General features: G+C 49.5%; 1 protein-coding gene across 2 annotated transcripts in view; it reads left to right on the top strand.

Moving 5' to 3' along the window:
- The window catches only part of LOC118309671 (membrane-associated guanylate kinase, WW and PDZ domain-containing protein 3), a 112,582-nt gene extending 85,872 nt beyond the window's left edge, over nucleotides 1-26,710 (top strand). Inside the window, exons 5-22 of one of the 2 annotated variants that reach the window (XM_035632062.2) lie at nucleotides 1,798-1,966; nucleotides 3,862-3,941; nucleotides 4,723-4,780; nucleotides 6,122-6,228; nucleotides 11,611-11,802; nucleotides 12,602-13,249; nucleotides 15,075-15,106; nucleotides 15,781-15,946; nucleotides 16,033-16,127; nucleotides 16,249-16,456; nucleotides 16,872-17,054; nucleotides 17,793-17,978; nucleotides 18,311-18,407; nucleotides 19,553-19,658; nucleotides 20,252-20,389; nucleotides 22,674-22,812; nucleotides 23,198-24,254; nucleotides 24,709-26,710. In XM_035632062.2, coding sequence (XP_035487955.2) covers nucleotides 1,798-1,966; nucleotides 3,862-3,941; nucleotides 4,723-4,780; nucleotides 6,122-6,228; nucleotides 11,611-11,802; nucleotides 12,602-13,249; nucleotides 15,075-15,106; nucleotides 15,781-15,946; nucleotides 16,033-16,127; nucleotides 16,249-16,456; nucleotides 16,872-17,054; nucleotides 17,793-17,978; nucleotides 18,311-18,407; nucleotides 19,553-19,658; nucleotides 20,252-20,389; nucleotides 22,674-22,812; nucleotides 23,198-24,254; nucleotides 24,709-24,820 — 3,773 coding nt within the window. In that variant the 3' untranslated portion in view covers nucleotides 24,821-26,710. Of the gene's footprint in view, nucleotides 1-1,797; nucleotides 1,967-3,861; nucleotides 3,942-4,722; nucleotides 4,781-6,121; nucleotides 6,229-11,610; nucleotides 11,803-12,601; nucleotides 13,250-15,074; nucleotides 15,107-15,780; nucleotides 15,947-16,032; nucleotides 16,128-16,248; nucleotides 16,457-16,871; nucleotides 17,055-17,792; nucleotides 17,979-18,310; nucleotides 18,408-19,552; nucleotides 19,659-20,251; nucleotides 20,390-22,673; nucleotides 22,813-22,953; nucleotides 23,047-23,197; nucleotides 24,255-24,708 lie in introns of those variants that run through there. The other variant, XM_035632063.2, reaches the window with a different exon arrangement.
- The last annotated feature ends 1,037 nt before the right edge of the window (nucleotides 26,711-27,747 follow it).

Genomic DNA, 27,747 nt, shown 5'->3' with positions numbered 1-27,747 from the left:
GTGGATGTAGGCGCCCGTATTTTTTTTTCCAAGGTGACAGTTTTCACTCACGCGTTCCAACTTTTTAAGTGGACCCCCTTTTTTTTAATGGACTCCTGTTCATCTTGCGACGGCGATGCACTTTCCTTCTAACAGACCGGGGCACAGATCACCTTGAGGGAGTCCGATCCGGGGAGCAGGACACTGTGAATGTGATCAATCAGAACCCCCCCCCCCACACACACACACACACACACCCCAGCCCCCGGCTCCTCTGAGGAACAAATCTGTCCTTAACGCTCACAAGGAGAACGGCGGTGCAACAGAAGTAGGTTACACACGCTGAAAACAAAATCTGGGGGGGGGGGGGGGCGTTTTTTTTTCCTTCTTTCTTTTGCATAATAAAACATTGTTTTGACAGTCACGGCTCAAACGCTGCTTGCTCGGCTGTACAAAAGAATTCACAGAAGAAGAAGAAGTAAAATTCCAAAGTCTGTTTACCCAACTGCTCGTGTCATATTGAAATCAAACACACGATGACGCCCAGACGTCTCGGCGTCTCTTTTTTTTTTTCTCTCTCTCTATGGAAGGCAAAGCGCAGTCACACGTGACTGAACTCCGCCGCAGCTCACGGCCGTGGCACACACACGTCTCCGACCGGCCATAGATGGCCAGAGTCACGGTCGAACGGAGAAAGAAAAGAAAAAAAGAAGAGGTTAATGGAAAAACGTGAGCCGCGAGTCTCTCGACTGCAGCGTCCCCCCGCCTTTTGCCTCGGACTGTCATTGTCGACCCCCATCCGACCTCTGCACCCGCGGCCCCTCTGTAACCCATCAGTGCCTTAAGTAACGTGGCGCGGGCCCTCACCCTGCTGTGAACCTCGCTGAAGAACGCCAGATCTCCTCGCGGCTCTGCCCCCCCGGGGCGGATTTCTCCTCTGGTGCTTACATGGCTACAGCTCGAGAGAAGTGCATGATTACAGCATAAGAATTTTTTTTCCTTTCCCGTGCGTTTGTGTCTTTAAAATATGAAAGCCGCCGTTTTTGATCGGCGGTAGCCAACGCGGTGATGCTGCCGCCGAAGGGCCGCGAGGTGTCTCTGCTCCGATTCAGGTGGAATGGTGTTTCGGAAAGCCTTCCCCCAATGAAACGCGCTTTTTTTGTTTTGTGGTGTGTGTGGCCTTTTTTGGGCATTGTTGCCTTGTTGTGAAGAGGTGAGCCTCACATAAGGATGTTTTTCATCCCTTTATGACCATCTTCTGAGGGGAAGGCATGAAGTGCTAAGTGAATTAAAGGGGGGCCCTTTGTTGTACCGTATGTTTCATGTTCTCTGCGGAGCGGCTCTTCATTAAAGGGGAGTGTCTACAGAATGCAGAATGTATTATATGTGGGGGGGGGGAAGCAGCGGTATAATATTAGCATACAGAATCCGCCTCAGGGGTTCAAATGGCCCTTTTCTAATACTGTATGAGTCCCTGTCTTTATCATTGCAGCCCACGGGGGGAACGCACGCACGCACACGCACGCACGCACGCGCACACACGCACACACACGCACGCACTCACGTTCCAGGCCTGAGCATTAACACAGTGTGCGCATGCAAATGCGAAACCGCCCTTTGGCGAAGAACACACACCATCCCTCACATGTAAATCCTGTGAGTGACATCAGCGCTCGCCTCCCCTCCCCTCCCCTGCCCTGCAGCAGACAGAGGTGTTCATGCAGGCTAACCTCCCGCGCCGTCTGTTCTGTTTTCAGCCAGTCGTGCCCCCGTCATAACCCCGTCTCCGTCTCTTCTTCTTCCCCCCTGTCCATCCAGAGCTCAAAGAGAGGGCGGACTGGAGGAAGGCGGTGCCCAGCTATACCCAGTCCAGCAGCTCCATGGACTTCCGCACGTGGAGCTCTCTTCCTCGCGACGACAGCCTGGAGCCTCTGCCCCTTAACTGGGAGATGGCGTACACTGAGACCGGCATGGTCTACTTCATAGAGTAAGTGCCGCACGTCGCGGGGTCACGTGACCCTTTAGTCAAATGATGGCTTCCTGGGAGAATTCGTACAACACAGCATATCTGTAGTTTTCTGTTTTCTTATTTGAGATTACGAAATATTCCATATTATTCAATATTCAACAACGGAAAACTATAACGCCGCTCCTTAACACTCCAAAAATCATACATACTACACAGTCCAAACTATAACTATAGATACACAAGACTTGACTATAACCACCTCTAACACAGGTGTACAAAGGTGTAACCCAACATCACAAGATGTTGACTTATAATTCGTCAAATTATCATTCATCAAATGTCATATTCATCTGTTACTCTACAATTTAAAACTGTTCAAATGTACTACAGGATTTTCGATTCATACAGAATCAGATAACAAATTAATTTATTCTTTTTCTGTTCGTCGTTGGTGCTGAAACAATTAGTCAACTGACTTGTTGGTGTGCATCAACCCGGAATTTATAGGATATGATTTATTGAATAGAAATGCCACATTTGTATGCCGTACCTCGTTCCAGTGTGATCCATTAGAATTGTTTTGGGGGGGATTTTTTTTTTCCATTAAAAACACTAGAATTGTCTGTGTCGCCCCAAAACTATTAAAATGATATCAGTGAGGTACAACATTGCACCGGCTGAGAACTTTTTCTTCATTACCGTGAACATAAACCATGAACCGTAAACTGGTCCGCTGCTGTGAATTTGTGCAACCACATGAATATTAATCTGCCGCTGGGAACGACTTTTAGATGTGACTCTTGTTTCAAATGAAAATGCATTCATGAGCTGTCGTCAAAGATTTTTACGCCGGCAGTGTGAACCACTGGGCTTTTGGAGACATGGCACAATAACCTTAGCTGTGACTTGATCAGGCGCGTTACACCAGGTGCAGTACAGACTATTCTCCAGATGATAAGTGCTGAAATGTAGGGCAACTGGCGACGCGCCCGCCGCTTGTGTTGAATACGTCGTCGTACAACTGCGGTGGGGTGTTGCCGCGCGGCGCGATATTAAAAATGAAAGTGAAATTTGTATATCTGATGTCATACAACATTGTGTTTACTGCTATCTTCCTTTATGCATAATGAAACACAGATAACCGTCTCTGTCGGCATCCAATCAGCCCAGCGGCAGGGTTAGGTTTGATCCTGCGCGTGTCATAATGATTGGTTTGTGATCTACAAGTCGCATTGTTTCAGTAATAATTTCAGTCATTTTCAGCTCGAACGGCGACACATTCACAGAAAAAGGGAGAGAAAAGAAATGGCCCGGGATAAGAGTTCAAATATTTCTCGGCCCCACCCTTATTAAATTAACCTCAGAGAATCAGGAAAGTATAAATCATTCCCATTGGCTGTGACAGTTGTTTGTCTTAACAAAACAACACAGACGTACAATCTCACGTTTTCATAAAGTAATAAAATGTGGAGCTCGGCCTCTAAACCAATCAACTCGCTGCTGTTGGAACAGTCACGCAAACAAACCTCTCGAAGGCCTCTCGAAGGCCACAGGCCCCTGTGTGTGTGTGTTTGTGTGTGTTTTATTCATATTTGACTGCAAGGACTCTTGTCTCTGAAGATAATCAGAAGTCCATTGTGATTTTCCTCCTGATTACACACCCCACTCGTTATACACATTTGAGAATAAACAAGTTTGGTCATGTTTCACATTCGGAGGGTCTAGAAAGGCCACCTATTCATAAACACGTTAATGGTACCGGACATAAACCGATCCGGATCGGATGTTTGCTGATGAATCCAGCAACCGTTGTGCACGAGAGCATATTACACTGGAGACAGCGGCTGCTGGTTGTTTCTGTTGTGGCCCATTCTGCGGTTGATGTTTCCTGGCCGCCCCTTTCTGCTCCGCAGTCACAACACCAAGACGACCACGTGGTTGGATCCCCGCTTGGCGAAGAAGGCGAAGCCCCCCGAGAAGTGTGAGGACGGAGGTATGTGCAGACCACACCACTCAGCTCGTGCACTCGAGCGCGCGGCGGTCATCCCATTAACCGCCGCGCGTGGATTTGCACAGGGGGACACGCCGCGCGTGTCTTTTTTTGCCCGCACATTACATGATCCATCGCTGCAGCGCATTTTTCACCCAGTTAATCAAATAACCAGCCGGGGTAAAAAGCACGACAGCGTGACTCCTCTCTGAAGTGACATGTCACCTCAGAGCAACCCGAAACGTCACAGTCAAGCGGCCTCCTTTTTTAAAAAACATATTTTTTCTGAAAATCAAGAGCAGGGTGGTGGGTGGGGGGTTATTCCAGACGTGCCTTTGTATCCCCCAGGACGCTAATGTGGGCTCAAGTGCAGGCGGAGACGGTGAGTGGCCCCCCCGGCTGAAAGAGTGGGACCCTTCCGGCCTGGTTTTAATGGATTTCTTTTTTACAGGCGGACAGGACAAACCGGCCGGTTTGTCGCTTCTGAGAGGCAACTCCGGAGCTCCCTCTTGCATGAGGAGCTCCTTTCTCTCTCCCTCTGCATGATGTGTTCACCAGGGCGTGACGTACATCAGCCTGCTTGTGGAACCACAGAAATGTTCCCGACGATTCATTGTAGCCTATTTTTTTTTCCGTGGCTGAGGTTGACGACTGTCGGCTAAGCGCCGTGCTCGCTCTTCCTCCCCTTTATTCCCTTTCTTCTGTTCTCGTCGCGCGTGCGTGCGTGCGTGCGCGTGCGTGCTCGCTCCCTATTTGCACAATGAAACACTGTTTTCTTTTGCAGAGTTGCCCTACGGCTGGGAGGAAATTGACGACCCGCAATACGGCACATACTACGTGGAGTAAGTTTTTATCCATTGGGTTGATGTATGTGATGTGCAAAAGTGTGTCATCGCACCTGTTCCCCCCCCCCACGCGGCACACAAGCACATTTCCCCAGCAGCACCGCCGCACGAGTGCATATTACGCCGCTTAATGTACATCGGCGGTGGGCCGGTACGAATCAATAGTGTCTAAAAATAAACAAAATGCATCCAAGCACAAGGCCCATTTGTATGCTCGCGAGGACGCTCCGAGTTAAGTAGCGTGCAGTCGAAGACTCTGGTCAGGATCTTCCCATTGTGTATCAGTGGGTGGCAAAAGTGAGACTCTTTGGGGCCACAGCGCAGTGACCCGTGTGCGAGCACGGGGCTGATTGGGCCCTCGCTGTGTGTTTGCCAGGGCTTGTGTAAGTAAGTAAGTAAGTAAGTAAGTAAGCGCGCGCGTGTGTAGAATGGGAGCTTGTGCATGCGGTGTTCCTTTGCATATTGTTGTCTGCGTGCAAAACATGTGTTTGGGCTCACCACCCCAGCAGGAAATCGGTGGAAACACATCGCCGTTGCGCCAGCAGCGGAGAGAAGTGGAGAGATTTTCAACTAGCGTGCGTGGAGAGGAGAGGAGTGTGGGGGGGCTTGAGGGGGGGGGGGGGGGGGGGGGGGGGTAGCAATCTGTTGTGATGAAAAGAAAATGGGGAAACACTCGCGTTGTTTTATTGCTCGGCCTGCAGGAGGATGCCTCCTGGGTGGAAGTGACAGGAGAAAGAAAAACCTGCACTTGTGCGCTGATAGCTGCCAGTGTTGCAGCTCGAAATGAGCTCGCTGTGAAACAATGGTAATGGTTTGTATGCCGGGGGGGGGGGGGGGGGTTGAAATTGGCTTGTTTACCTTATTGTAGAGGAACAGGATGTTGCTGGCAGTCGACAGGTTCATTTCCTTACAACGTTCAATGGCTAAAAGCCATCGTAGTTTCCCCACGCGGAGGCAAGTCGGCCTTACTTCGCTGTATGTATTTATAGGCGCCGCTATGGCGTCTCTATTAGAAAAATCATGGTTGCTTCACAGGGAAGGTGCATACATAATTAATTGCAAAAATAATGGTGCTGTAAGCTCAATAAGTCAGAGGCACGAGCGCGCACGTGTGTGTCTGTGTGTCTGTGTCTGTGTGTGTGTGTGTGTCTGTGTGTGTGTGTGTGTGTCTGTCTGTGTGTCTGTGTGTGTGTGTGTGTGTGTGTGTGCGCGCACAGTGGCCTCAGGAATTATTCAGACACGTTCCCTTTCTGCAGCATTTGATTGTGTTGTACACTTCATTTCTCCATAAGCCATGATGACAAAGTGAAAAACAGAGTGCCAACGTTTGTTCCGCAGCCACATCAACCAGAAAACCCAGTTCGAGAACCCGGTGCTGGAGGCGAAGAAGAAGCTGAGCCAGGAGACCGCCGCGATCCAACAAGCCGCCGCGGCACCGTCCCAAGGTAACACACAGCACTGCGGAACATGTCTGCCACCTCATCGGGCTTGTGAGGATCCAAGAGAAAACACCCAGCATGCCGTAACCGCAGAGGAGTCAAACACAAAAGCATATACAGAATTGGGTCTTGCAGTCATGATTTGGCGGGGCATCGCGTGCTTTTATCTGATGGCGCAGACAGGCAAGGGGGGAACACAGGAAAAAGAGAGCAGGGGATTGATATTCAGCAGACGGTCCAGACGGCCATTGAAGCAGAGACTCGCCGCACAGGGTGTTTGTGCTCATGTGGTGTGCTCCCTAACCAATCAGCTATCAGGTCACCCCCCCCCCCCCCCCCTCACACCGGCTTTCTGACTCGCACTGTTGTTGTCCGTCTGATTAAGATGAAAACATCTCGGTAGGAGTGGAGTCGTCCGTTAGGATGACGCTCTGCACCTCCCACTTCCACTTTCTAAGCTTAATTGACCCAGTTCTTCGAGGACTTCACTGCAGCTCACGGCAGTGAGGAACGGCAGGAGTACGTTTTGTCTTTGTGAAAGTCGTAGAGCAATTTTTCACTGAGCTCATTCGGTTTCCGTGCCCGTGAATCACTCTGGACGCGAGCATGAGCCGCCCGTCCAAAACCTGATTGTGGTTTTGAGGATTTTCGGCTCGTGCTCCGCGTTGGGGGGCCCGACCCTTTCACCTCAGGCGGTGTGCGTCGTGATAAATAACTGTGAATATGCTTCCTGGGAGAGAGAGAAAAGCGGCGGGAACGCCAATCGCCTCGTGCTGAATGTGTCCACCTTCGACGAGGCCTCAAACCATAGTGGCTTGTCAGAGTGAGTCCTTTTCTTCCCCCCTTTGCTCATGTCATACATTTCTTTTCTGTCAGCTGTCAATTGCTCCTTCCTCAAATATTAATTATGAATTAGGTACGTTCTCCTCACAAGGGCTGTGTGACACGCCGCACATTACGTAGTGCTGCAGCAGCCGAGGCGGACGAGCATTGCGCTGGCAGGGATCCGGGGAGCGGCAGCCGAGAGAGGCAGGGGAGGAGGAGGAGGAGGAGGAGGAGGAGGAGGAGGAGGAGGAGGAGGAGGAGGAGGAGGAGGAGCGCGGCTTTTAAAGGCGCTTGTGGCAACAGCTGGTGGAACAGCACGTAAAGAGAGGCCGAGCATGATCACACATCTCTCTGCTCAGGTGTGCGGGGACGGAGGAAACCACCACATCGGCGCTGATTGCCGATTACGCGACCTAGTGAGCTGTCAGACGCGTCGCGCTGGTGAAACCAAGAGCCTCGTCAGTCGGCGGTGGACACCTCAGGCCATGCAATTTTAGGCTTTTACACTTTTCCCAGCCACGAGATGGAAATGAGTACAATTAGAACACAATCATGCTTTTTGTTACGTCTAAGTTAAAGCTACAGTGTGTAATATTTTGAAGAACTTATTCACAGATAGGAATATATTGTCCATAACTATGTGTTCATATCTGTATAATGTGTTTTTTTTTTCGTCAACTCTGAATGATTTAAATATAGTGACAGGAGGTGGACCCGACCGTCGCCATGTTTGCTACGTCGCGCTGAATGCGGTTGTTGCACATAACGGTTCGAGGATACGTCGCGTTCGTGTTGAATTTTCAGCGCTGCCAGAAATCGGAACTGGCATTAGTGGCGCGTCGTCATAAAGTGTCCCCTGTCGGGTGCTCAGCTGGGCAGACAGTCCGCTATATGCGTTTTCAGTTGTGTTAGTGTGGACGGAGATTAATACTGATGCGGAGCAACAAAACCGTATTAGTATGGGTGTAGCTCTTGTGTTCGATGCCTGCTTTGTTCGATACGTGGTTCTTTCCCCTGTCGGTCAACTCTCGGCGTTACAACACCGACATTGTTCTCAAAACCCCTCTGGTCCAAGGTCCATTCTGGGAAAAACAGCCGCTGCCGTTGCTTCGTTGAGGTGGCAAAGGACAAATTCTTCCCAATGATGCTGAATGATGTCAGAGGAGAGGATAAATCCAAAACCGCGGCCCTTTTAATGCGGTGGACCTTCCTCGGACTCCCCCACACAAGAGCAGACTCGCACCCGCCACACTCACTTCCTCCCTCGGTTTCGTTCGCGTGCTCCCTTCGTCACCTCTTGTCTGTTGCCTCACACAGAAAAACGTGCATTCAAATCCCTCCCCCCATTCATTTCAGTTTATGGAGCCATTTGAATGTGATTATGTAAATGAGCTTTGCTTGATCCGTGCAACAGCTGCAGTCCGTCGCTCCCCCGTGATAAGTTACCCTCACTCGCAGCCGTTTATGTGCGCCGCGGATGCTTGTGACCGTTGAACCATTTCATAGTGTGCCCGCATTTAAAGTCCTCGCGCACGCCTCCAAAGAGTTACAGTGTCCAGGAAAAGTGGAGGAAATGAGAGGGGAAGTTGTTGTTTTTTTCAGTTTTGCAGCCAAACGAAAAAAAAAGGTTGCTGTTGCGATCTCGAAAACTAGAGAAAGAAAATGGGCTCAGCGTGATCGGACGTCATTGTCCAGTCGCACCAGGAAGAGATAGAGAGTGAAAACTGGGAGAAGATATGCAGCTTTAAATTTGCATATGCACAGCGGGCCGGTTTAAAGCCGAGGCATAATTTGGCGCGGCCTTTCTGACAATCCAGTTCTAAGTCAGCAGTAGTCACGTCACAGTGCAAATTTTGCAGAGCAGGCGTTTGATCCGCGACCGATGGGGTTATCTTCTCCAGGCACCACAGGCGATTTTGGCGTCGGTGAGATGCTCAGTCGAATGAATGGGGATCTGACCCGACCCGTCAAGCTAGAGAAGGTGTCGCCGATGTTGCACGCCTAGCCCTTCCCTTATTGTCATTTTTTTTGACAGGACCCCTAGTCGAGGAAATAAGGGAGGATTTTTCAGTTTTAGACAACGTTTAGCTCAATCAGAGAAACCCCGCGAGAAGTGTGCCCGAACAGACGTCCCCCTCCTGAAACTGTTTTGCGTCCTACTCTGGATAGAAATTGAACACTTATGTCCGGATACTTTCTTACAAGTTTACACCAAATGATGACGCAGATACGACTTCAAATTTGACCCATTTCTGCCATTAGATATTTCTTTTTTTTAATCCCAATAAATATCTGGTGAAAGTAACTCTTGTTGCTCTGTTTCGCGGATAATTAAAGCAGACAATTGGACTGTATTGCCACATGAGCCATACAATGAAAATGAGTGTCTTGACTTATTCGATTCTCCTCCTGGTGCAGTTTCCCCCTAAAGATTTCAGTGAATGGAACAGAATAGATCTCAAGATGAGTGTGGAGGAGTTAGAGGCCCCCCCCGGATTATATAAAGGGCCTTACGATTTTTCTAAAGACGAGGAAGGACGCAGCCTTCCACGCGTCAAGGACTATGTCACTGGCGACACAGCTACTGTAAAATCACTGCTGTTTGCTGGTGAAAATTTTGGATTAATGCAGTTCAATTTTCCTGCACAGTCTATATCAGGTAATTACCAACGCCAGGATTCTTATCTGGAGTGAATATTCCAGTAGGGTAATAGGCTGCTATGAGCTCTTCACGATATGACGGTGCCTGGCCATCAGGGTCCCTATATGTGGGGAGGATAATATTATATTATATATTTTTCCATATGTGATAGGCTGCTTTGCCAAATCACAGGGATCTTTCCGATAGGTTTTTAAGACTGTCTTGGCAGACCAAGCAGGATTCTTCCAGGTTGGTGGAACTCCATATCCTTTCAAGGCTTTGTAATGCCTGGCTTAATTTGCAGGTCTGGCAGTTGTAGTTTTTATTTGTTTGCTTCTTCTTTTTTTCAGCAAAATGATCATGATCAATGCCAGTGATGCATGGCGACTTTAAATGACGGGTTTCAAATTTAGCCACAGGCACTGTTGGACAAACACAGACGGGACAGTCCAGCGATGGAAAAACAAAAGCAATCAAATAGTGCTCTGATAAAAGATGATTCTGTGGAACAAGTGCTAAATGTTCAATATGCCGGGGTCGGTTTATTCACTCTCACGAGAGAAGCTCCATTGAGTCTAATGATCAAAACATTTGCAGCGCTGAGGCCGCCGCTGTGGACGTCCACATAAATATAAAACTCATTTATATGTGCTGAGGACTAAACACGTTAAAAAAAGTCATAAATAGAAAATGGGCGAGGAGCGCCGTGCACTGCAACAAACAGAACTGGTGGTACTGTGGTTGTCTTCCGGGTTGCGTTGTTAAAGAGTAAGAACACGATTTTGTCAAATGAGTTATGATTGTTATAATTGAGTCGGGGGTTAATTAACGGGCCGCAACTCCACTTTCTCGGCCGATGCCTGGAGGAATGTGAGTATTAATTTAAGGGGGGGGGGGGCGTGTGGATTAATTTAAGCAAAGATATTAATCATGACACAGCCAGGTTTCCATAGGACAAAACAAATCCATATGATGATCGGCTATTTGAGAGAATCATCAGAGTTCACCTAAGAAACTGGTAGGTCACCAAAAAAATTCTAAAGGCATAATGGTATTTCTGGCATCCCCGAGGCTGAGAGCGATATCGTATTTTCTCAATATGGAGCAGAGGCGCTGGAGTGTGGATCATTGGTCACTGGCTGGCGTCACTTTTACTGCATTTGATTCAAAGGTAACAGTTCAGGCCAGGGACCATCGGGGGGGGGGGGAAAGAATGGCGTGTCCAGGATCCAAGTGCTGATACTGCACAGTAAGGCCCGACAGGAAGTCGGCTCAACGCAGTGTGACCTCGACCGCCGGTTATGTAGCGGCCTGCGTACGCGACGGGGCCGAGCTGCCGGTCCATGGTGATGTTGCCAGTGACCCTTAAATCGTCCCTCGCTCCAGTTATAAAAAGTCGACAGTGACAAACATATTTCTTTCCGAGTCACCGGCCGCAGTACAGGGAGGGAGAGAAAGAGAGCACATCCCGCTGAATTGGACACTGCGCGAGGTGTTGTGTCGCCACTCTGCGCCGGAGTCTCGCGAGCGGAAGGAGCAAAGGAATTAGCGTCCGAAAGCAAACGATTCGGATAATTGTGTCTGTGTCTTTTCTGTGCTCCTCTCGCACTGGGGACGCACAGAAAGGTTTTTTCTGTTGACGGGTTTTATCTAGTTTAGATATGTACACCATGGCTGTTAATTCAAAAATGACTAATTGCTCTGTCGATCCTCGGCACATAATGCGTATAATTGACTTTAAACGCAGAGCATGGACGGATTTTTGCTGCCTTTCAAGGAGAGGATGTGAATTCATTAATCAAGCGTTTGATGTCGAGCGCCGTTCGGAGACTCCACTCGTGTCGTCACTCGCCGAGGCTTTCTCTGAAACTCTTCACGCACATAACCACTTAACACAAACACACACTTTCCCATGTGCACAGGTAAGGGAGGCGCGTTTGGCTTCACCGCGGACCCCAACCAGCTGAATGGGGAGCTGTACCACACGGCGCTGAAGAAGAGCGCCCAGGGGTTCGGGTTCACCATCATCGGAGGCGACCGCACGGACGAGTTTCTGCAGGTGAAGAACGTGCTCGGCGACGGTCCCGCCGCCCACGACAACAAGATGGCGTCCGGTGAGCAAATTGCCTGCAGGCGTACTCTCTGCAAGTCCCCACGGCGGAGGACAAGATAGAGGGAGGTTGTACTCCTGTTGACCTAAACGTTAAGATCTGATTTTGAGCTGGCCGGGAGATCTATGAGTTTATAAGTAAAAAAAAAACTCTTTCGCAGCCAACTTGTACAAGCTATGATGCACCTGGGGGGGGGGGATTATTGTTGCATCTGTGGTGTTCACTCAACCCGATGCCGCCCCCTGGAGTTCGGCAAGGCAATAACAACAGCTACAGCTCCGTCAAGGGTATCGTTTTATAGCAGGCCGCTTAGTTTCTGATCTTTCCATTGCCTTGCGGCTGTCTATGTAAATCAACGGCTGTGTGTGTGTGTGTGTGTGTGTGTGTGTGTGTGTGTGTGTGTGTGTGTGTGTGTGTGTGTGTGTGTGTGTGTGTGTGTGTGTGTGTGTGTGTGTGTGTGTGTGTGTGAGAGAGAGAGAGAGAGAGAGAGATAGTCAAAGTGGTACAATGTGACAGAAATCCACATCCGTAGTTGTGGAGGCGAGTGCTGTTCGGGTCTGTTCAACAAGACGAGCGAGTGAAGGAGGGACGGGAATGAATTAGGAATGAATGGCAGTCTGAGGAGACTGAGAGGAGCTGCCAAAATTAAAATGTGAACGAGCGGTGAAAAGGACAGGGAGACTTTAGAGGGTAAGATCCATCCGACAAAAAGAAGGGAATAAGAGCTCTCTGCAGAGAAGTGATGCCTCGATTTTTAATACCCCGAAGAATCACTCTGCTTCCTCTTCTCCCTGCGTCGTAGGTGATGTGATTGTTGAGATCAACGGGATGTGCGTGCTGGGGAAGACGCATCCAGAGGTGGTGCAGATGTTCCAGTCCATTCCCATCAACCAGTATGTGGACATGGTCCTTTGCCGTGGCTACCCGCTTCCCCCGGATGTGGACCTGACCAGCGACGACCCCCTGCCACCTCCCCCTCCTCCGGCGAATGCCCAGCCCCAGCAGGCCCTGCACGGCGGCGAGGTGGTGACGGCCGTGCCCCTCATCAACGGCCAGCCGCTGCTCGTGAAAGGCGACGTCCTCCACGGCTCGTCCCAGGAGCTCCACTACGTCACCACGGACGCCAGCGGCCGGCCCGTCGTGGCCGCCCTGCCCAACGGCAGGCAGGGGGAGCGAGGGGAGATGGCTTCGGCGATGCTGCAGCCGGAGCTGGTGAGCGTGCCACTGGTGAAGGGGCCGGGGGGATTCGGGTTCGCCATCGCCGACTGCCCGCTGGGCCAGAAGGTGAAGATGATCCTGGACGCCCAGTGGTGCCGCGGCCTGCAGAAAGGAGACGTCATCAAGGATATCAACAGGCAGAATGTCCAGACTCTGAGCCACGCTCAGGTGGTGGACATCCTCAAGGATCTGCCGGTGGGCAGCGAGGTCAATGTGCTAGTGCTGCGAGGAGGTGAGAGACTGACACAACAGCGCATCCCTGTGTTTGTCTGTCTGTCATCCATCTGTTTCCATCCATCATCTCTTCTTCCCGCCTGTCTCTCTGTCTGTCCGTCTACGTACCCATCAGTTTATCTGCCAGACTGGATCGCTCCACATCGATGTTGTTCTTTCTCTCCGAGTGTGTCTGGCCGCCATTCCCTGATTGTCATGTTTCGATGCCCTCTTGTGTGCGTGTGTGACGTAAAATTCGCCGCCGCTGTGTGAATACAGCTTCAACAGTGCCCGTGGGAGCTGAGGTCAGAGTGCTGACACTGACAGGGGGTCAGGTGGTGCTGGTGCTGCTGCTGCTGCGGCCGCTGTTGTTCTGTACAAGCCTGGGCGATGCCACCGTGTCCGCTGTCTGCATAAGGTCACCACATTAGAGGCTGCTGCCTTTATTTAGTCATTTCGTTGAGCTGAAAGGATCCACCTGCAGCCGCGTGGTAGCTGTCGCAAACGACGGTCGGACTCGGGAGCTGTCGGAGCCCCATTTGTCGCCACGGGACGCAGCTCGTTAGTTTGCATATATACACAAACTGTCCATCTTGAGCATTCCCACTCGTTGCACGCCTTGTAGCTCGACCTGCCTCTGTTTGTGAGGACTCCCGTCGAGGTCGTGAACGCAGTCCGTTACAAGTGAGAGAGCAGGAATTACGTAAGCACGGGAGAGGAGGGTGGGCACCCTTCAAATGTCTCCGACATCCCTCCGCGCAGCCGCCCGAGGGATTGGGCGCGTAAGTCGATGAGCTCCGGATTGGCTTTGATCATCGTCAGAGCGCAGGGGGACTTCTGCATGCCTCTCTATCCGTTGCCCCCCCCTCCCCTCCCTTAAAGATCCGTGGCTAAATTGGCAATAGAGCGAAGGGTCCCCCAGGGGCCTCCTCCCCATAGCCGCGCCTCAACCCCTCCTCTGTCGCTGCTCACCCCTCGCCGCTGTGCCGCCATCGCCGCTCCGCTGACGCACTGCGCGAGCTCACCGTCAGGGCGGAGCTGGACTCACTGCAGCCCTCCAGTTTTAACCCCCCGTTAGTCCGATGGCCTTTGGCTGTGAGAGAGAGGATCCCCTGTGTTGGGGCGGTGGGCATCAGTGAACAGAAGAGGAGCATACCGTAGAGAAATGGATGGAACGAAAGAGCGTTGTGGGTGGTTGTGTTTCCAGGTGTGTCGCTCGTTCTGATGTCATGCCTTCCATAATGCCAATGCCGGATTTGGGAATTGAACAGCGAAGCGGGGGGGGGGGGGGGTCGGTCGCCGCTGCATCTCCCCTCTTACATCAGGCTCCATTAACCCCTCATCAGGCCGAGTGTCGGTCCGACCCCCACGGGGGCTGTGGGCTCCAGAGGAGTGTTTGTTAATCCAGTTAATGCGGGGCAGTCGGAGGGAAAAGGGGGGAGGGGAGGAGGGGGGCCGTGAGAAGAAATGATCTGTAGGGAACAATCTGAGTGCTCGAGATGGAACGTGTGGGTGTGCTTACTGTACGGAGAGTGGGAAGAGAATAATCGCCATTGAACCGTGTATGCATGCCTCCTCCGGTGCTCTCGCCCGCATCGGCATGCACCATGCAGTCAGCACTCCAGCACGTGTACTGCATTTATATTCTTCTGTGTATCTTTGATCGCGTACCCATGCGTAGTCCCCCCACCGGAGCGCTTCTTCGCCGAGCACAGCTCCTGAGTCTGGAGGTTTTACTCTCTCCCAGTCAGGGACACGGTGCCACCTGGTGGCTCGTAGTTCAGTGATGGCTCTACTTCTGCATTCTCACCGTACTTCTGTTGTCTGTCTGTGTCTCTCCATAGGTCAAACGTCCCCCGTGAAGAGTCTAAAGCCTGTGAGTAAAACATCCTATTTCCCCTCTATTGTTTTCCCCCGGGGGGGGGGGGGGGGGGACGGGACTCATCCTTCAAGTTAATTTCAAAGCTTTTTGTCCTTCAGCTTAACCACTAAGCCCCCCCCCCCCCTCTTTGCATCGCATTAAATGATAGCAATAAATTTGAATATTGATTATGTTTCTGGGCGCCCTCCTTTTGTTTGCTCTGAAAAAACTGTCTTAATTACTTCCTTTCAGTATTTCCATTCTCAGGGCTTTTGTCGGGGGGATTGCAATGGTAATGAGGCGTGGATGAGCCTCTTTAGATACGGCGGTAATATTAATCTAACAGTTTCCGATAAAGAGGTTGCCCTTTATGCCTGAATAGGCCCGTCACATCCAAGGGGGGGCATCTTTGTGTGTTTCCTGTAGATTATATCCTGCATTCAAATCCCGTTGCTTTAGCCATCAAAACAATCGGAGGAATGTAAAGTGAGAATAGCCAATGAAAGCCTGTGACTTGACCTTTACTGCTTTGGTAATCTATCACACATTAGAAGCGCAACCGTCTGTCTGGCATAATGAGCTGCCGCGTGTTCTAGGTGAATACCGAAGGACGAGTGATCTGGTGGAACCCTTAAGATTGTCAATGTATCTGACACTTGAAGCGACACGTCGGCCATTTCTTTTTTCAGCGACAGGACATGACGGCCAGCACGGAGACTCTGGACGGCATCGCCGACTCGGCTCCCCAGGCTTTGCCGTACCACTCCAACACGAGCACCCTGCGCTCCGCCGACTCCCCCAAGCGGGATGCCACGGAGATGTACCTGAAGTCCAAAGCCCTGCTGGAGAGCAGACGTAAGTGTAGACGCACTCTTGTGTCCATTTCCACTTGAATCCGCCGATCTCTTGCACAATATTGACCGGGTACCGCTCATCCACAGAGCCTTACACCAAAGACATAGATGTTTTTCTTAAGAGAGACATTGAAACGGGCTTTGGCTTCCGGGTTCTGGGGGGCGAAGGTCCACAACAGCCAGTAAGTATATAAAACACTCTCGTATAAGCATTTTAAAGCATTTGAATCTGTAAAAGATGATAATTAATATGATTTCCACTTTCCTAATGGCCAGTTCCCCGCCATGCTAACCCTCCGTCAGAACGTCTTTCCCCAGGTGTACATCGGGGCCATCGTGGCCAGCGGCGCGGCGGAGAAAGACGGTCGCCTGAGGGCAGGAGACGAGCTCATCGGCATCGACGGCGTGATGGTCAAAGGCCGTTCGCACAAGCAGGTGCTGGATCTGATGACCAACGCCGCCCGCAACGGTCAAGTGATGTTGACCGTGCGAAGAAAGGTCATCTACAGAGGTGGGTGACGAGCAGAACAACACTCTGTCCAGATGGCGAATGCTTTGTCGCTCGGAAGCGGCCCGCGTCTCGCGGGGCTTCCCCGAGATAAAAGAATCCACTGACGCCGAGGGAGTTGATGCATTTTACATTTGACAGACACAGCGGCAGTTTGAATGTCAAAAATAGATGCGTGCGCTAAAAATAGAGGACGAGCTCGGCGGCGAGCTTGAGCGCAGGTCGGCTTTAGTCTACCAAAGAGACGAGTCAAAAACTCCAAGTGGAGAAACGAGATAATAGGAACTTGATCCGCATTTTTTTTTCTCATGTTATTACACGTGAAATCTTGAAATCTGCAGGTTCATCGCCTCACTTATGGATTTGAGGAATAGAGGTTTTTTTGAACACATTAGCATCTGTGCCATTCTCACGTCAGACCCCACCGAGGAGGAGGCCCTGGAGATGGCTCCAGTGCTGGTGAACGGTTCCCCCAAGCTACCTCGCCTGCCGATGCCCAGCGCTCTGGACCACGAGTCCTTCGACATCACGCTCCACCGCAAGGACACGGAGGGCTTCGGCTTCGTCATCCTCACGTCCAAGAGCAAACCGCCGCTCGGAGGTGAAAGTCACGGCTCAGTTGTTTTTTTGAAATTCGAATTTTGTGTGTTTTTTGAACCCTTCTGATAAATATGACATTTAAAGTATGACGTTCACCTACATGGAATCATGCACCAATTTCTACACGTCAAAGACAACCGGTGGTGACAGAAGTGCAGATGTCAAGGAAAGATTTAGTACGTTCTAGTCTGCATCAGCCATATATGAGATTTAAACACTGCATAGCACCGTCAAAGAAAGAGACTCGCTGGGATATATCGGTCAGCTGCTGTGTATGTAATGGTACAACCCAGTAGAGCTGCAACGGTTAATTGGTAAATTGATTAGTAATCAATTACTAAATTAACCGCCAACTATTTTGAAGTAGTTTATATGGGCAAAAACGTCAAAATGATCTGATTTCAGCTTCTTCAGTGTGAATGTTTTCTGGATTCTTTGCCCCTCTGTGACAGTGAACTGAATATATTTGGTGTGGAAAAAACAAAACATCGTCTCGGGAGTTTTGCAACGAATCAATTAATCGTGAAAAATGATCGACAGTTTAATCGATTATGAAAATAATCGTTAGTCGCAGCCCTACAACCCAGTTCACAGAGGTATAGATGAAAATGGTTATATAAAAGTGGATTGGTTAAACCAGAACAAGGCACCAAGCCGATCTACTGAGTCTAATGTGTTGGACTTATGAATGCATTTCAAATGCAATCTCTCAATTCTCCTGTTATCTCCCTTGGTACAGTCATCCCGCACAAAATTGGCCGCATCATCGAAGGCAGCCCCACCGACCGCTGCGGCCTGCTGCACGTCGGCGATCGCATCTCGGCGGTCAACGGGCGCTCCATCATCGAGCTCTCTCACAACGACATTGTCCTGCTCATCAAGGAGGCCGGCAACGTGGTGACGCTCACTGTAGTTCCCGAGGACGGTGAGTAGCTCACATAGCAGTGCCCACGTCTGCGTCAGCTATCGCGCGTGTGTCTTGAGATCAAAGTTTTCGATGTCTGCAACTGTGCTAGTAATAAGAAGGTATGAATATTTTAGTATCAGTATTAAAAAATGCATTTGCAAAATTGCTCCCCTGTTCCACTGTACGGTTTGAAATAATGCTTATAATGATAATTTTACTGGCAGAATTTTATTCCAGATGAAAATTTCATCATTCAAGATAATTTCCAAGATAAATTAGTATAATTTATTTATATCCAGACAGAGTCCACATTTGGTCGCTATAAACGGATATATCAAAATGTGTTTCAGAATACAAGGGTCCTCCGTCTGGGGCGAGTTCAGCCAAACAGAGTCCGGCTCTTCAGCACAGAGCCATGGGTCAAAGGTCAGCACTTCAGGACGACCGGTAAGGATCCACTCGCACACAAAAAAATGAAATGCGTGAGAGCAAAGAACGAGAGCTTTCAGTCGCCGTCCCGTAGATTTCGACTCAAATTAAACAATAGAGCAATTTATGAGTTAATCATTGCACCGTTTCTACCTTGAAAATACAATATTTCCCCCCAAGTGATCCAAACAGACTTTTAATAAACATTTTGAGAAAACTAGTGTGCCGCTTTTTCCATCCATCCATCCATCCATCCATCGTCTACCGCTTTATCCATTTAAGGGTGGCTGGAGCCAATCCCAGCTAACATTGGGCGAGAGGCGGGGTTCACCCTGGACAGGTCGCCAGCCTATCACAGGGCCACATACAGAGACGGACAACCATTCACTCTCACATTCGCACCTACGGTCAATTTAGAGTCTCCAATGAACCTAACCCCATTCTGCATGTCTTTGGAGTGTGGGAGGAAGCCGGAGAACCCGGAGAGAACCCACGCATACACGGGGAGAACATGCAAACTGCACACAGAAAGGCCCTGGTTGGTTTGAACCGGGATTCGAACCCACAGCCTTCTTGCTGTGAGGCGAAAGTGCTGACCACTACACCACCGTGCAGCCGCCGCTTTTTCAAAAATTTGAATGGCCAACTCCTCCGAGTCACCGCTCTCTCTCTCTCTCTCTCTCGCTCTCCCATTTCTGTTCTGAGGAGCGTTTGCACCAGAGTAGGTTGCAACACAAACCTGCTCTGAAACTGAAAACATCGCGCCGTGTTTATGGTGATTATTATTACGGCGATGTTGCTCCCCGCCGGGCCGAAGTGTCATGAGAACCGCGAGACGTCCCGTGTGATTGCAGCTCAGCATGACAAAGTGTGAACGGGGCAGCGTTGCCCTCGGAGCAAACGAGAGAGAAAAAACAAAGACGCCAGTGTCATAAACATGAAAGCTGTTCTTCTTTTTTTGTGTACACCATGGAACATGTGCAGAACAGAATTAAATATCCTTATATGCATTTGTAAAAAACAACTCTCTTCCAATTTAACAGCCAGCATTGAATTAGAATGTTATGTTTTGCATAATGGCTTTTTTCATTCCGCGGCCCGCGGCATAACGCTGCCCACGCCGTGTGTCACCGGAGAGACAACACGTGCTGTCTGTTTTCCAGCTATAACCTCGACCTGGAGGAGAGGAGGGACGGAGTCAACTGGTCCGACCACAACACTCTTCCACTCAGCGAGCAGGGGACTCTGTGCGTGACGGGACCCAACCAGGTAGACCGCAATCCTCTCGCTGTCGCCGCGACGTGTTGTCTTAGCGATTGTCTGAAGGCGAAAGCTGCTCGGGGCTAAAGTTTTTATGTTGCACGCCTGAAAGCCGTGGGCACCGTGACTGTACGAACGGACATGATGCTGAGCGCGTTTGTTTGCTCACTGTGTGGCCCTCGGCCGCACCCAAAAGCTCTTTGCTTTTGGGGGCACGGGCGCGTTGGATTCATGCACAGTGCACACTGAGTTCATTACGGGTTCGAATCGTGCAACTTTGGGATCAATACGGGCAGAGGATGAAACTACTCGGAGGATATTAAGGACGTGTGTAATCGATAGAAAACGCTCCCGAGTCTGATGACGCATCACTCATCTCGGAGCAATTTTTCAGCTCGGCAGATGAGAGCAAATATTAACAATAAAACCTGAAACTGAAATAAAACCTCTGCATCTTGTTTTATCACATTCATATTTATCAAACCCTACTAATAGTGTGTGTGTGGACATGTTGCAGCATCGTGTCTGTGTGTGAGTGTATTAATTATGTGTGTGTGTGTGTGTGTGTGTGTGTGTGTGTTTTCTTGATGCTCGCTCTGCAGGGCTGTCTGACGGTGGAGTTGGAGAGGGGCCCCCGCGGCTTTGGCTTCAGTCTGCGAGGGGGAACCGAGTACAACATGGGCCTGTACATCCTGAGACTCGCGGAGGATGGAGCCGCTCAGCTGGATGGAAGAATTCATGTGGGTGGCTCCTGTTTTCATAGTATACACAGTCGAAAATTCGTATTCTTTTTTTCACATCAGATCTGAATGGGGGAAAACCTGAGAGACTTTAATGTAATTTAATTCTAGCTCAGTGATTTTCAACCCACGGGGGTCACGGGATCATTTCTGGAGGTTGATAGAATGGATAATAATGAGTGTGTTCGACAGTCAGTTAGTGCTTAGACAAAACAAAACAAAACAAAAAAGACTGTTTCAGGGGAGGAAAAAGATATTTCATTAGTTTTCAAAAGAGAATGGCGAAAAAAGATGGTTTGGGGGAATTTTTACTGTTTCCCACTAATAAACGCCTGAATACAGACCTTCGTTTATGGATTTGGAGCATTGTGAATTTATGTTAAAAAGCAATAGTAGGCGATCTTTGCTCAACGTGTCCATGGGATAGGCATCCAGCAACTGAACAAAACTAGGCATGTACAATAAGGTGTGTGGAGGGGGAGGCTTCCTAAAATGGTCACTAGTGCCCCCTGGAGGCTGCAGTACTAATTACATCCCACAACACCACTGAGCTGAAAATGCAAAGTTGGCCCTTCGTTTGAGAAGAAAGGTCACGGGGTCATTACAGGGACAATGTTTGTCCTCTAACGCCATAGAATTCTGCCAAATATTGATTTAAGCTCTGCAGCATCTGTTGCAGCTTTAAAAGCTGAAAAGCCCATTTGAAACCATGTATTTTCCATTGTCCTTCTGTTGCACATGTTTGTGTTTATGTGAAGCACTTTGTGACTTTGCTCTGTGAAAGGCGCTTTGCTAGATAAACCTTTTTGGGGGGCCAATGACGTGTCTACAAAGAGAGGTGGTGGGGGGGGGTGATGGGCAGTTAGCCAGTCATTGATGAGATGTCTCTGTCTGGACAGATGGATCTGTCGACTGACAGATAACAGATGTCACCATCATTAGTTCATCAGCAGGGTTTATCTAGAAAAACCACTCGATACTCGACGTTACTTGATTACACCAAAGTCAGTGCGTTCCTGGGAAGAAGCTCAATGCCACTACATCGCTGCGATCCAATTTTTTCGCAGGTTTAGTAGTTTATGGGGGAAAGAGGTATATCGGGGAAAATTAGATTTCTGTCGCTGTGTGCTGAATGCGCCAGAGATTAAGCTAATTAATTGTGTTTCAGCAACTGCCAGTTGCAGTACTGAGTGTATAATACTGTAGATGCTTCCGGCGTCTACCCAGCACACAGAGAACAGAACATAAGCTGCGCGGAGTAGGGAGATGGTCTTTTAGTCTATTCAAAAAACCTTTAAAAAAATAATTTGATTTTCTTCTTGTTTGTCGTTTATTTATAAATAGATTTTATATCGAGTTTTCTCTGACAATGGTTTCTTATCTACATTCTTTAGCGTTGCGTTTGTTTTGTTTTCATCTTATTTTTCTATCTATGTCTTTCTATTTGTGTCCATCCATCCAGGTTTTAACTGGAGCTGCAACCGTTAATCGATTACTAATCGACTCCTAAATTAATCGCCAACTATTTTGATAATTGATTAATCGGTTCAAGTAGATTTTATGGGGAGGAAAAAATCTAAATTCTCTCATTTCAGCTTCTTCAGTGTGAATATTTTCTGGTTTCTTTGCTCCTCTGTGACAGTAAAATATATATATGGTGTGTGGACGAAGCATCATTTTTCGTCATTCAACATCATTTCATGGATCAAACAACCAATCGATTAGTTGAGAAAAAAATCGACGGATGAATCGCTCATTCGCAAGCGTCCCTCTTTCTGTAAAGTGTCCCCGGGTTAAGGCCGCTGCCATTAGAGATCTTTCTCTCTGTGGAAGAGGCTCAGGCGAACTTATTATTTATTATTATTATTATTATTCAGATGAGGGCGGAGACGCCGCAGTGAAGGAGCAGGGAGTAGGAGGGGCTCCGGGCAGGAATCAATCTGAGGCTTGGCAGACTGGGATCTCTGGGCCTGACATTGCCCATCCGAGGGTGGTGAGGAGTGTCAACAGTGATTAGAGCCTAACCGACTGACATCTTTACACGCTGTATCCCGAGTTGTGTCGTCATCTCCAATAATAGAGGGGACCCCCGGGGTATACAAGGGCGTATGTGTGTGTTTGCGTGCGCATAGAATTCAGATTCTTTGATTTGTGTGGAAGCATCCTCAGCTTTTGTTCATCTGAGTGTGTGTGCGTGTGCGTGTGCGTGTGTGCAGCGGAGTGCGCTCGGCCTCGGTGGGCGTGTTTTCTGTTTTCTTAACTGCGTTTCCCGCTTCACCGACAGGTTGGAGACGAGATAGTGGAGATTAATGGGGAGCCGGCACGCGGCATTTCTCATACGCGGGCTATTGAACTGATCCAGGCCGGGGGAAGCAAGGTGGCGCTGCTGCTGCGGCCCGGGGCGGGCCTGGCCCAAGACGGCAGTAAGTGCTGTACTCACAGCAGTTTTTTTTACTGCGCAATACACAGATCTGCTCCGTAAAACATGTGCTTCGTCTGCCGGAGAAACCAGCAACTAACCATCTGCTTCCTTTTGGCTCCTCTTCTCTTGCCCCCTGATGCAGGTAACACCGCTTCCTCTACTATGTGCTACTACACTGAGCACCAACACTAACATCTTCACTGCTTTTTTTCCTGGCCTCTTCTCTTTTACCTTGGTAATTCCCCTCACATTTTCCCCCCCTGTAACCTCTAAAATTTGCATTTTCACCCTCCTTTCAGTCTTTTGTGTGGTGCGTCGGATGTTTGCGTCTGCACGTGGAGGCCTACATGTAAAAAAAAATATACATATATATTCTTTTCTTACAGGTCAACGTGATCAAAAACTCATTTCACCCTCGGGCTACTCCAGAGAGGTGTTTTTCTCTGACACATCACCCCTGTCCCCGCCATTTTCCCCCGGGGCTTCCCTCTTCGTGTCCCCTCCGTTCGCCGGCAAACTCAAACACTCCGTCAGCTGGAGCTCCATATCCCCACGGCGGCTCAAGCCCCGCGGCAGCAGCAGCGGCAGCAGCAGGGGTTTGAGCTCGGTGGAGGAGAGCGGCGAGTGGGCCGACAAGGAGGCGGAAAGGCTCTCTCCCGCCTCCCCTGAGCATGTGAAGTTCTACAAGAGGACCAGGCCCGCAAAGGACTCCAGCGAGCTAAGCAGCCCAAAGAAAACATTGGAGACATTTCAAGCCAAAGAGCATCATCCCAGTCCCAGAAAGACTCAGAGTCAGGCACAGAAAGAAACACTGAGCAGGAGCAGGATGCCTGCGACGCGCGCAGAGACAGAGTACGCGAGCCCGAGGAGGTCTCCTCAGGCGGGGCCGCCGGCGGCCGCGACTCCGCGGGGTGCCGAGCGCCAGCGAGGCCCTCGGGCGGCGTCGAAGGACACCTCCGGCCAAGAGAGCCTGAGCCACGAAAAGAAAAATGGCAAGGGGGCGAGCCTCGAGATCAGACGCCACGCACACGGAGGAGAGGTGGAAGGGAGGGGAGAGCGGATCCGGCACGGCCATGAGCAAGACGGTTTCAAACGGAGGGTGGCGAGAGAATCGCAGCACCCCAGAGCGTCTCCGCATGCAGCTAGAGACGGCCAGACGGGCCCAGGCGAGGACTCGGGCAAGAGAGATGCCAACGGCAAGGGCAAACCTCCAGAGGACAGGGGCCGGGGTAGAGAGGCGACAAACGGCAAGAGAGAGCCCCTGCTGTCCTTCAAAGAGGCGCGGGCGAGGAAAGTTTCCGTAGCTTCGCCGGCGGGGGCAAAAGGAAGACAGGAGGCCTTTCCTCGGGGCAGAGAGAGCGGCAGTAAGGACGCCGCGGTGGCCTCTGTGAGCTGTGTTCCGGGGACCCCGCAGACCCCGGAGGGACCTCTCAGCCCCGGACCGTGGAAAGTGCCCAGCTCAGCCAAAATCCTCTCCCAGGCGGAGGTTCTCCGTGACCCTTTGCGATGATGACAAACACCGGAATCGCCCGGAATGCTTGACTGGACCGTCACCCTTTCTGAGTTCTTCCATAAAGAATAGAGACGTGCAACATAGTGCCACTTTTTGTGACCTTCGGACCCTGTGCGAGGGGTCTTTTTTTTTGAAAAGGTCTTCTTTCTTTTTTCTGGGAGTCCTGTGACATCGCGAGTGGCATGTAGCAGCTGTCGCCCCCCCTACCCCCACATTCACCCCACCCCACTCCCCACCCGCCTTGTCCGCTGTCTTATCCGCCGCGGGACTCCTTCAGCATGTGCCGCACGCTCGGGGCTTCGTCGGACGAGACACCTTTTTGAAAAATGTGAATACAGTACGTGCCAATCCTGGGGGGGGGGGGGGGGGGGGGGGGGGGTCTCCTGTGGAACAACAGCTACCAACAGCGCTTCACCCATTACAATGCAATGACTCATATGCAAAAGAAAGGAGAAAGGCCCCGTCGCCTCTCGCCTGTAGTAGACGCCAACTGTGACCGTCATCCGGGATTTCGTTTCGCTCTCGGCCCCATCGGGGGGGGGGGAGGGGTTTGGGGACTCACCTGCATGCAGTCGGTCCTTCTCTTAGTTTCAATGCACGCGTTCTGCACATCACTGAGGATGATCCCCCCCCCCCCCCCCCTTTTTTTTATTGTTGTTTATAAATCTCATTCTGGGCATCAGGCAGATTTCCAAACACAACCCCAGCAAGCGTTCACTTTTTCGCGGACTCCGGACTGTTCTGCGACTCTCCTCCGCACCAACAGTGTCGTTCAGAGAAAAGACCAGAAACTTGTGGTTTTTGCGATCTTGTTTGCCGTGTGTACGACAAGCGACCAGTGTGTAATTTATTCAGATGATAGATGAATATGAATTAATATATGTGTATATGTAGCCGTACTAAGCCATTCCACATTTTGATATAGAATTGACAGACTTGTCCCATGAGCTCTCACCTTATTTCCGTTGTACTTCGGTGGTAGGAGTTACTATGGATCTTTGTAGTTCATGAAATGTATAGTCCACGTGCAAACCACTGTACCAAATGTTTGCAATCGCTCATTGTGAAATATATTATATACATACATATATATATATAAAAAAAAATATATATATATATTTGAATGTGTCTTATTTGCAGATTCTAACTTTTAAAATATCTATTGAATTCCATTGCGCTGCATCTGCCCTCGTAGCATAAAAGTGACAGAATGACCATGAGTTTTATTTAATTTGTGATGTTGATCTTGCTACCAATACGTTTTTTTTTCTTCATTTTTTTGTTGTTTGTTTTTTACTTTATAAAGTGTATTGATTTTTTCTAAAAGGGTTCACTGTTTCAGGCCGAATTTGCAATTTATATAATACTGTACGGGTTTTGAGTCGTGCAGCTGGTCGTTTCATATTATTGGATTATAGAGGTATGTGTTTGTCAATCCTGCTGTGTGGTTACGTGTGGCTTGAAGGACAGCGGAGTTTCGAGAGTGACACGGTGGTTTACTGAGATATATTGAGCATGTTGCTGATGTAAAAAGCAGGTCAACAGAGGCCGCGACCCTCTTAAAGGCTGAGGCTGAACCGACGGCTCGGGAGATCTTGAGAAATATGAGAAATAGTCTAATTTCACTGTTTTATTCCGCTCAATCGCTCTTCAAGGCTCCCGCCGTAAAACCTGAGGCGACGAAAAAACACTTTCTATCATGAGACCGAGACATATTTCAGATGAGCTCAGGGAGGAACGCGGCGTGGCGCAAACGTGTGACGAGGTCACGGCGGGTAAAAGGTCAGCGATCGACTGTGAGACGAGGGCCGCGATTGTACAAGGGAGTTTTCAGGTTTCAAAAAAAAAAAAACACGCGCGCGCGAGCGGATGCGCTACGAGCCAATCGGTGGCAGGTCTTTGTGCAATAGTTTGGTTGGTCGAATGAGTAAATCCAACCCTGAGTGTCGAGTGCAGGCGGCTCAGTCCGGTCCAGAGTCACACTCATGCTCCTTTCCCTGTTTTACTTCTGACCGTTTTGTATCTCATCTCTCTGTCTCATGCTGTGGCCTTGCATCGCTTCATTAGAAAGAAGAAAAAAAAATCGAGAAACAAACAAACAAACAAACAAAAAAAAAACAAATCCTTGTGGTTTCTTCTACATTCTGTTGGTAGACGGTAGATGTAAATGTTTGTACATTGTACAGCACCTTTATAAAATTCTTGCTGAGTGCTCTTTCGGGGAGAGAGAAGAAAAAAAAAATAGAGGTTATATTATATCGCTCCATTATTTTTTTATGTGAAAAGAAGAAAATATTTAGCAAATGGATGAAAAGAGGACAGGCTATGAGCCTGGCGTGGTGTTCCGTTCATGCACTGAAAAATAAAGTTTTGCTGAAAAACACAATTCTGGATTTATTACACTTTTTTTCCTATTTCTGAACTGTACGGCCGATGTTCCGCCAACGCGTAATTTGCCGGCAGAGTTGTCATTTAAGCTTTTTCAATTACAAGAAGAGAGCGTCTCGTGTCCATTCAAATATCCATCTTTCAAAAGTCACAAGGCCGTATTTCCCATTCTGCCTTTTTTGGAATGAGAACACAAATGTAAAAAAAAAAAAAATGCTCACGGCCACCGGTGATCCACGTCTGGTTTTAAATCCTCACTGAGATTCCAGAGAGTTATGAATTGACAGTGATTTACTTATACGACAAAGCTGAAACACAATGGACATGTAACTGCAAAACAATCAATTAAGAGCTGTTTGTCAAATGCTCTGTTGTATATTTGTGCCCGTGTCTTATTCATGTGCAGGGTCTTTGACCCATTTGTAAATCAAAGTCGGATTGTCTGCAGGGAACTTGGCCTGATGAATGTCCCCGACTGATACAAAGCCACTTACAGATTCTGAATATGTGCTGGTTAGCTGTCAGGAAGTACAGTATGTGAGAATTTATCTTTTTAATCTTTTCTTAAGGAAGGTTTTGCAGTCCGTGTGACTCACACCTGGGACGTCCGACGCCACGGCTGCTTGTATCCCCGCTGATCCCCGACCGGCTGCAGCAGAGCAGTTAAAGACCCTGTGCTCAGTCACCCGGAAGTCGACGACTAGACGAGCGGCTTCATCGGCCGTCACGAGTTACCGCACGCGGCGTGATAATTGACTTAATGGCGATATTGCAATGTGACGTGTCGCGTGTGTTCAATTTCAGGTACGAGCGTTGAGCGATGCGTGGAACCGCTGGTACGGACAGCTGCGCAGTGGAGGTAAATGTTCTGCAAAGAGCCATTGACTTTGACCTTAGCACTTGGCGGCCACAGACTAACAGGCCCTTATGCCGCGAGTACCACGGGGACCACTTTGGACTTCACCATTCCACATCTGTTCCAGTTGTTCTTTCACCCGCTGGCTCTCCTTGGGTTTAATATACCACATCCGCAAT

This window comes from Scophthalmus maximus, chromosome 6, assembly GCF_022379125.1.
Source record: "Scophthalmus maximus strain ysfricsl-2021 chromosome 6, ASM2237912v1, whole genome shotgun sequence".
NCBI lineage: Eukaryota > Metazoa > Chordata > Actinopteri > Pleuronectiformes > Scophthalmidae > Scophthalmus > Scophthalmus maximus.
Note: the sequence above shows the minus strand (reverse complement) of the source record. Positions and strands in the feature narration are given on the sequence as shown.